Source organism: Sesamum indicum, linkage group LG1 (genome assembly GCF_000512975.1).
Source record: "Sesamum indicum cultivar Zhongzhi No. 13 linkage group LG1, S_indicum_v1.0, whole genome shotgun sequence".
NCBI lineage: Eukaryota > Viridiplantae > Streptophyta > Magnoliopsida > Lamiales > Pedaliaceae > Sesamum > Sesamum indicum.
Genome location: NC_026145.1, coordinates 754,760 through 764,205, shown reverse-complemented (window position 1 = coordinate 764,205; position 9,446 = coordinate 754,760). Strand labels below are relative to the sequence as shown.

The 9,446-nt window shown below is 34.0% G+C and overlaps 1 protein-coding gene across 1 annotated transcript; it reads left to right on the top strand.

The window, feature by feature from the left end:
- LOC105160023 lies at positions 1,628 to 8,426 on the top strand. The gene is made up of 14 exons (XM_011077313.2): positions 1,628 to 1,983; positions 3,394 to 3,521; positions 3,641 to 3,826; positions 4,391 to 4,459; positions 4,552 to 4,608; positions 5,513 to 5,566; positions 5,640 to 5,702; positions 5,795 to 5,857; positions 6,240 to 6,404; positions 6,489 to 6,644; positions 7,395 to 7,475; positions 7,573 to 7,634; positions 7,730 to 7,813; positions 8,063 to 8,426. Exons 1-13 carry the CDS (start codon positions 1,785 to 1,787, stop codon positions 7,800 to 7,802), a joined length of 1,356 nt encoding a protein of 451 aa, XP_011075615.1. The 5' UTR covers positions 1,628 to 1,784; the 3' UTR covers positions 7,803 to 7,813; positions 8,063 to 8,426.

Sequence of the window (9,446 nt, the reverse complement as noted above, 5' to 3'; positions counted from 1 at the left end):
TGATGATATTCTTATAGCATATTAATTTTATATAGCTTATAAGATTTTATAAAAAAAATTAAAAAAACTAACTTTTTTTAAAAAAAAAACTTATAAAATCCAAAATATCTTAATTTGAAATTTTATAAGTTTTATAATCAAACAATATATTAAAATTTATAAACTATCAAACATCTTATAAGATGTTTTGAGTAGCTTATAAGCTTAGCCAAACGGCCACCGAATCAAATGTCAAAAGTTTAGTAGAACACGTCAATACTCAATACACAAAAGGGTTGTACTCCGTGCAATAATCGTCGGACAGTGACTCAGTGGAATCCAACCGAGTGGGCTGATTCTGTCTCAAGGACTCTCAGATTCGGGTGCATAAGGACACGTGCAGCCCAACAAAACCCTCCAACTACTATCGCCCCACCCACAACAAATATGAACGCTACATCCACTCCCACATACTCTATCAACACTCCATTTATGTTTGCAAATGACTAAATTGCCATTTTCAACTCATAATACTAGTTTATATATACTATAAAATACTGATTTGAATTTTTCTTTATTTTATGTATTTTTATGCCTTTCCATACTTATTAACATTTCTCTTTAATTTATATTAAAAATAAAGAAGTTAATGGTATACTAAAATAATTTAGTATATAAAAAAAATTTAAAACCTTATTAGTAAAAATATTCATTGAACTTAAGAACATAAATATTTTTTTATTAATAAAAATATTCTAAAAATGAATATTAAAACTATTCAGTTTAAATAAACTAATTATTATTATCAATAACCTCAAAAAAAATCAAATTTGAATAAAATATGCATTTTTTTATCTTATATTTCTACTTTTTCGTCCAATTTTGAACGAAAATAAAATTGAACTTCAAAGTAGTCTCGTGTAAATACAACTTTATTGCTTCTCCAATTATTACTATAACCAAACACCAAATTATTTTTTATACATTAATTTTTCCTCTTAACTTTTCTTCTACACTCATTTTTTATTCAGACCAAACAACTTTGATATTGCGCTTGTTGTATGTTCTTATTATTATATAGTTTATGATTTATTGAAAAATCTACGTCAAATATATAGATAAAATAAAACTACTAATCTTATAAAATTTTAGCAACCACAAATGCGTAAATTATTTGGAGAATATCGGACTAACTTAATGAGATTTTAAAAATAAATTGACGACTTCATAATTTTTGTAAAAAAAAATTATAAATTCATAATATCTTATTTTCTCGATACAGTCTGTCTGTTTTTAGTTTTAGTTTTTCAATAAAAAATATGTGTTTGAAATTTTGTATAAATTTTCGTATGAAATAATAATATATTTAAATTAGTTAATAAAATTACATTTTATATTAAATATGGTGTCAAATAATATATTTTTAATAAAAATACATATAAATAAAAATATTTTTCATGCACTCCAATTACTATTAAAAAATTATAAAAATAAAAAATGAAAACAAGAATTCAAAACTTTGAATAATTGCATCTGGATTGTGGACCCCAAAAGAAGGAAGTAATCATATGAAGCTACAAGATATATGCAAGGGCATTATTGTCCTTATACAGAGGCCGTAGGCGCATAGAATAGAAACACAGAGTTTCAATCATTCATACATCTGGACTCCATCGTGCCGACCGGTGCTTCCTCCGCAAGGAAAAAGAAACAGTAGAAACTGCAAACAACGTAGTGGGGAGGACGCGGCTGAAATTACAATAAATTGCTGAAGATTGGATCGCCGGGCCTACGGTAGTGGCTTCATGGCGGCGTTGAAGCTGTTCGTGTTGATGGGTTTTCTTTTCCTAGTGCTGACCAGCATCACAGTTGATGCTGATGCCTCAATCTCAGACGTCGGTGTTGATGCTGATGCCTCAATCTCGGACGTTAAGGGTGAACCCAGATCGGATGGCCCTGATTCCGTCGTGTCAGAGCAGCTCAACTCTAAGATCAGCAGTCTTGGTGAGTGGGCTCTTAACTTTTCCTCTCTGTATTGTGTTATTGACAAACGCTTTGTCGAGGTGATGGGCTGTGTCGTTGTTTATGTTTCGAGTTTTTCAATGGGGTATATATTATGTGAACTATGAAGTGCTAAATTGATTTGGGTTGAACTCTCCACATGCATGTGGAAGGTTCCCCTTAAAGACAATCATGCATGAATATGGGTTAGTAACTAATATGATTGTTTGAAATTGTTCATATTCTTGGGTCCGCGTTCAAGCTATTTCTCCCTTTTTCTGTGTCTGATGTCTGCAGTTTAACACTAATATATGCATCCACTTCGATGGGTGGATTTTATGCATACTTGATATTTGTCCTGTTCGTTACGACGCCATATCTGCAGATCATCGTATATAGAAGATGTGGTGAAAGGAGGTTATTAGAAACTGGTTTTCAATGTGGAGTATAGTTAATTCACATAGAATTTCTTTGGAGAAATGAAACCATCGGAGAAGTTAAAATTCTTGGATGTTGGAAACACCAACATGACTTTCTTGCCACAAACATTGGCGTAGAGAAGAGACTGGTTATATTGTGCTGAAGACTTAGATATGCAGTGGAATACACAGTGCTTCATCTTGCGGAGCATAGAAATTCATAGAGTTCCTCATCAGATTTACTCTGTGATAACTTACAATTGATTTTTCTTTCTGCCCTTGTCTTTTTCTGGCATAAAGAGGCCCGGAAAGCACAAGTGATAATCAGTATGCATTTTCAATTCTCTTAACATTACAAATTGGCGGTAAAACGGATTAGAATTTGCTGCAGTAAACAGCCATTATGAAAGCATTACATGCCATGAATTAAGCATAGCAAGGTTAACTTCTGGTGTTTAGGATGAAGTAAAACTTAAATGAAGTGTCGAAGAGTTACATCCTGATCTCCGTTTGCTGGTCTATGCTTCACTAAATTCTGGAGCATCTCCTTGACTTAATTCGGAAGTGTCTTCCTAGGAGCAATTATGTGTTTTCCTACGGCACTATATTATGTCAGAACTGTGGAATTTACTCCTGGGCCACTATCGGCATGTCCCTTCATTGACACTAGATTTTGCATAGAGTTCTTACAAAAGTGAAATAGCAGACCCTATTTCGGCATCTTTCTACCCAAAACCAGTGTTGGGCCGTGTTAATTTCATCAAGTAAAGGTCAAAGCATTGCCTCACCTTTTCATTGTTATGATATTGTTTGGACCTGGATATTGCTACATTATGTAATCAGTTCATATGGATTTGCTGCAGTGGGTTACCTTTTTTCTGTTTGGGGCTTCTTCCCTGCCTTGCTTTGTTATTTTGTGAGCAATGTCACAGTGTAACTGTTTTTCGATTGGTAGTTGTTTCTCTTTCTCTCTTACTCATTTCTTATGTTGAAGGGTACCATATTGAGGAGAAAATTCGAGAAATAAAAGACAAGGATGCAGTGATCGCAGCTAAGGACAAGATAATTCAAGAAATATCAGATAGCATTGTGTCATTGAAGAGTGAAGTTGCTTCTCTACAAGTGAGTGAATTGACTCCCAAACATAAAGTTCTAATATCACTTTTCCATATGATAGGGACTTTTATGCTAACAAATTGACAGCTTCCAAGTGATTTGGATCTTAATTGTTTATTGCTTAGGAAAAGGGAAAATTGGATGCTGCAAAACAGGAAGACAAGGCTCATGAAAGAGCTCGTGAATTGGAAAAGCAGGTGGGGAAACTAAAAAGCAATCTTCATGTACAGATCAAGGAAAAAGAGCAACTGAAAGCCAGAGAATCTGAAGCTGACAAAAAGGCATCCCAATTGAATTCTAAAGTTGAAAGTGTAAGTCACTCGCATGTATGAAGTTTGTATGGTTTATGAAGTACTAAATATGATGTGTGATCTTTGAGTCTTTTCTTTTTGGTCTTCTACTGATGCATCTGATGTTATAAACTCATTGTCCATGATCTTCGTGTAATACTGCAAGATCTATTGAAATTGTGCATGGGTTTGATATGTCAAATAACTCTAGGTGCCTCTAAATGAGTTTCTGGAAAGATTGAGATATAATTACATTCTCATGAGAAACTATGATGTTGCACAGCGAAAAACTACCATCCATGCATTAAGAAGTACATATATTGCTACACTAGTATAATATGTTTGTGCTTCACTAGTATGAATTTATTGAGTATGCAGTTTGTGCTTCACTAGTATAATATGTTTTTTTTTCAATATGGGTATGCTGCTTGATAGTCACAGAAGATTTATGCAATTATCTGCATATTAATCAGATAATGTGATTAACTCACTTTATGCTAATCAGGACGGAACTAAATATACTTTAATGGTTTGATTCGACTTCATGGATTAATTTGGTGTTACTGTTAAATTTTGGTTTGACAGCTCCAAAAGATTATTGATAACCAGAAAGCTAAGTTGCGTAAAACTGAACGAGCTCTTCAAATTGCTGAGGTATTTTACATTGGTTTAACTACTGATTAGATGTTTTTCTGCTGCGGTTAGGATGATTGTTACTGGTTCTAATTATATGTACTCTGTCACAGGAAGAAATTATGAAGGCAAAGTTGGAGGCAACATCCAAATCCAAGGAGTTGATGGAGGTATCTTTTATTAGGTTATCTTTTGCTTACAGTATGTAGCCTGATTCTTTCAGTACCAACTAACTGCTATCTCATTTGGCTTCCTTGATGTCCCATATGGATCCATTTTCAGTTTTTATGTCATATTCTTTCTATATTGGTCCTGCACACTTGTCATCTCATTCATACACCACAATTGTACTGGCGAAGTCCTGTATATCTCTATCAGCTATATGAGTGTGTTTCATCTGAAGCCAGGCATCATGACTACGATGAAGTTATATCAGCACTTTGCACTATAATATTTTTTTCTGAGTTATTGCTCATTATTATTGGACTACTGATGTTGTCATCTTAGTAAATAGATAAGAATAGTTGGAGCATAGAATAAGGCACAAGAGGTCGATATGTATGTATTTTATGACTGGAGCAATATTTAGCGCATGCCAAGATAATCTGTTAAGAAATAGTATATTCGGGTTCTACATAAACATCCTGAGTTCATTCTTTTGTGCATTTTATGTCATTTGACAATTTAACTTTTGCTCTCTAGATTCCTTAAACCGCCATATTTCAGTTCACTTAACTTTTGCATTTGCTGGCTAAAGTGGAGAATCAGTACTTGCAACTTGATATCTTGCATACATTTTTCTGTGCTACGCTTTATCTGCTGTGTATTTCTACTCTTGTTTTCCCTCCACCCTATCTTCCCCTGATATTTGACCCGGTCTTCTTTCTATGATAATACTGTTCTTACTGAAAATCTGAGTCTAGCATTTGGCATTTTTTATCTCTTCAGTGTGGGATTATCTCTGTTAGCTGTATATATTGTTTATTTTTATGTATAAATGTCCCCAGCTTCTACCTTGCCATCTGTCTTGCTGGATTTAGCTTGTTAAGCTTGTTCATTTTTACGTATATGCAGTTTCATGGTGCTTGGCTTCCACCTTGGCTTGCAGTCCATTTCATGCGTCATCAGGTACTTATTTATTTTTTTATCTCACTAGGTTTTGAGACATTAATGTATTTAGTTAGTCCCTTTTGCATTTCAGATACTTTTGGAGAAACACTGGAAAGTGCATGTGAAGCCTGTTCTGGAGCCATTGATGCAAAAGGTTAGCATTTTAGCTGCACATATTTATATAATATATCCTGATCTTATCTTTCAAATATATGAATAATGATCCACCCTTTTTGCTGGTTTTAGGCTATTGAGAAGAAGGCCCAAGCTGAAGAGTGGGCTGCACCGCACTTGGAGACAATGAAAACTGTAAGTCAGCTTCACATAACATAACATTGCTTAGTCTTTTTTTTCTCTGTTAGTGTTTGTTTTGCTTGATTGAACATCAATGTGGGAAACAGAAAGTTGGATTGTATTTTCCCAATGGTGATGCCTTTTCTTCTTTCTCTTGTTATCCACTTTTAGATATTTAGTTGGTCTGTGTTTCATGATTCTTCATACTGCAAAATGGGCAATTTGTGTCGACATCACCAGGCCTTCTTTTTGAATCTTGAAAGCATTGACCTAAAATAAAGGCTGATAGCAAGCTAAAGATAGCATACCTATTTGTTTATTAGTTGATGAACTTTTCCGTTATACCTCCTGCGGATTTGGATTCTGATGTTTGTTGTTACCGCTGGACTATATGAAGAAATGGGTACCAATCATCAAAGAAAAGTGGGTAGTGGTATCCAGCAATGTTGAACCGCATGTGCGAACACTAAGTGCAAGAACAATTGAGATATATGAATCATCTAAGACTACTGTAACTCCGCACATAATTAGAGTGGGGGAATTTCTTGATCCTTATTTTCAGGTAAGATCAATATCCGCCGAGTTTGTTTGTTTACCTTTTCCATCATCCACCTGTACCACATGAATTAATTTTATTATCATGCAGGAATTAAGGAAAGTCAGCAAACCTTACATTGATCAGGTAGCTACTGCAACAAGACCTCATGTTGATACATTACGCTCTGCTTTGAAGCCCTATACCCAGGAGGCAGTTGTTGCCTATGGGAAGTTCGTCGAGTCGGCTACAATATACCATCATCATGTATGTTATGCTTATTCCTATATTTTGCAATCATTATTAGAAATTTGACCATACACTGTTGTGCTAGTACGTAATTCAATGAATATTCTTCTTCACACAGAAAGAAATTTAATGTCGTGCATTGACTTTAGATTGTACAGTGAATATGAGGCTTACAGTTGATATCTTATAGGAAAGTTTTAAATCCCCTTCTCTGCTCTTTAAATGAAATATAGTTTGTAAGAGCATCGCAATGAGGTTGCTTGTGAGCATGGTTTTATGCCCATGGTAATATTTGCTTAATATTTGACTTGCATACTTGATTAAAGTATCATCATCCAACTAAACCCACCAAACCTGTCTAAACACCTTTAGAACAATAAACTATTGACCCTAGGGAACTGCACGTTGGACATGCCACCACATAGAATAACTCTGGCACAACGTAACACTTAGGAAATGTCGGTACTTATCCAAGTTGCTTGCTGTCAGTGCCAAGGCAGAACTTCTGCCAGAACCATCTTAGATTAGTTGTTTTGGTTAAAAAGAAATGTGAAACATTAAAGTGCATCAATTTGGGTTACTAGTAGGTGTGGCATGTGTGTTTCATGTTATCACTGAGTCATTGAACTATATACTTTGATGCTATTTCTTCTTGTAGATGGTTAAGTATTCTAGCTTCAGTTGAAACAAAAATGGTCAGTTTTAATCGATATTTAGCATAATCAACTTGTTCATGATCTGAAAAGTACTTTCTTATATATGATTAAGGTTCAAAACAGAGTTGAAGAGAAACTGAAGAGCCATGAGCTTACAGAACCTTGGGCGACAAAAGAGATGGCTTGGTTCGCTGTAAGTTCTTGACAACAATTTTATGGCCTTGTCTTCAACTTTTTAGTGAGAACATCGGTGTATCATGTTGCAGTTTAACTGACCCGTTGTGCTTTAGGCCTCTGCACTGCTGGCTTTGCCCGTCCTTTTTCTGTTGAGAACATGTTCTTCCATCTTTTGGTTAGTATGACTTCTTCCTCCTTGGCAAACACTATCTAATGGTTTTTCTTTTTGTTGCATTATAAAATTTTATTCTCCTTGACATCATATTGCAGCAAAAAGGCGCAAAAGCCCATTCAATATGGTAACTCCCATCAGAAAGGAAAACATGCACACTTTGACAAGTAAAGCCCGGATAGGTATGCCCATCCGACTTAGCTGACGGGAATGGAGACAAGCAAAATATAAACTAAAACACAAATTTGTTAAAATTAAATTTTCAAAATGCGTAGTGGATCCAAATCCGAATTCCAGTCATTACTTCTTTAGTTTTCCATCCATCCATTCTTTTGTTTTTCTTTGGGGAGAGGAGCTATTTATCCATCAAAGTGTTGTTGCTGCACTATCTTCTTTTGATCTTAACGATAGATCTTATTGTTTCTGGTCAGGCTAGTTCGGTCCCTCTCCGATGGGCTCGTAGTTTCCAGAGCTCTACATGTTGGAGGAAATTGATGCCAGATCTTGAAGGTTTTGCAGCTTCTCTTTATACAAGGAGAACATAAGTTGGAATAGGATTTTTTGAGTGGAATATCTCACTCAAGTTTCAAATGGTTACTCGAGGTATAGGTATGTCCATGTCGCCCGAGTGTAATTTCTTCCTTCCGTTTCTCTCTTTTGGCCTTCAAAAGTATCAGATGCCACATCTTAAACGATCTTTCCCCACGGGGAAATTAATTTATTCGTACTTTTAGCATCCTGTGAAATATTAAATTTTGTTATCTTATTCTTCATCATTCATACCTCTTCTATTTATGGCATGTATTTTTCTCCCAGATACGCATCACATATTCACCGCACTGTTGTTTCTACCATAAAACGTACACAAATAAACATAATATACGATCAAACGAACCAAAACTATTTGTAATGCCGTCATCACAATTATTGCACCTGTTGCATTACAAAGAATGGCTTGATTCTTGAATCTTGGTACAGCGGAGAGGGATGGAGTAGATTTGGGATAGGGTTCTCGAGCTCTCTCTCTCTTTTTTTTTTTTTAATGCATGCATTCATTTGACATATAAATTCATGTTCGAACACAAGACTTCTCTTGTAGGAAGTTTTGAGCCCAAATTCTTGGGCTATGATTCTCGGGATTTGATTTTTCATAGCAGTGGCATTTGAGAACTTAGATTTTTTTCTATAATTTAATAATTATATATCTCTATATGTTATATAGATTTTTTTTATATTATAATAAATATTTATATCTATATTCGACTCAAACTTTTTATATTATAATTATATATGTATCTATATCCTGTACTATGTATATTGAAAAGGAGACCCATAAAATAACTATAATGGCAAATTATACATGAATTGCAATGTACTAAAATGTATTTGTTTTCTTGACAAAATAATTATCATTTAATTTACTAATTTTATTAATAAAGTTCTATTTATACACATTTAAAATTAATATTTTTTTATTACTTATGATAGCTTATTTATTTTAATTTTATATTTTATTTATTAAATACATATAATAAAAATTTAAAATATATATATATATGCATCGAATGTGCTCTAATGATTGATTATATTTAATTTTGTAATTGCCAATTTGGTGGGATCTGAATTAAATTTGGAAATATTTATTTATTTATTAATAGCATCTGTTTTTTATACTTAAAAAAGTCGTGGTGTTGTTATTTTTTTATCGACTCTAATAAATCAGCTTGTGTACTTCCGATCCTAGACCAATCGGTCACGGACACAAAATAAGCTTAACAATATAACCACCACACATCATTTTAGAAGAGTGAAGAA

Coding starts and splice junctions, on each gene's coding strand:
- LOC105160023 (XM_011077313.2), top strand. CDS start 1,785: ATGGCGGCGTTGAAGCTGTTCGTGTTGATGGGTTTTCTTTTCCTAGTG. Junction 3,522..3,640: donor GTGAAGTTGCTTCTCTACAA/GTGAGTGAATTG, acceptor TTTATTGCTTAG/GAAAAGGGAAAATTGGATGC. Junction 5,858..6,239: donor ACTTGGAGACAATGAAAACT/GTAAGTCAGCTT, acceptor GACTATATGAAG/AAATGGGTACCAATCATCAA.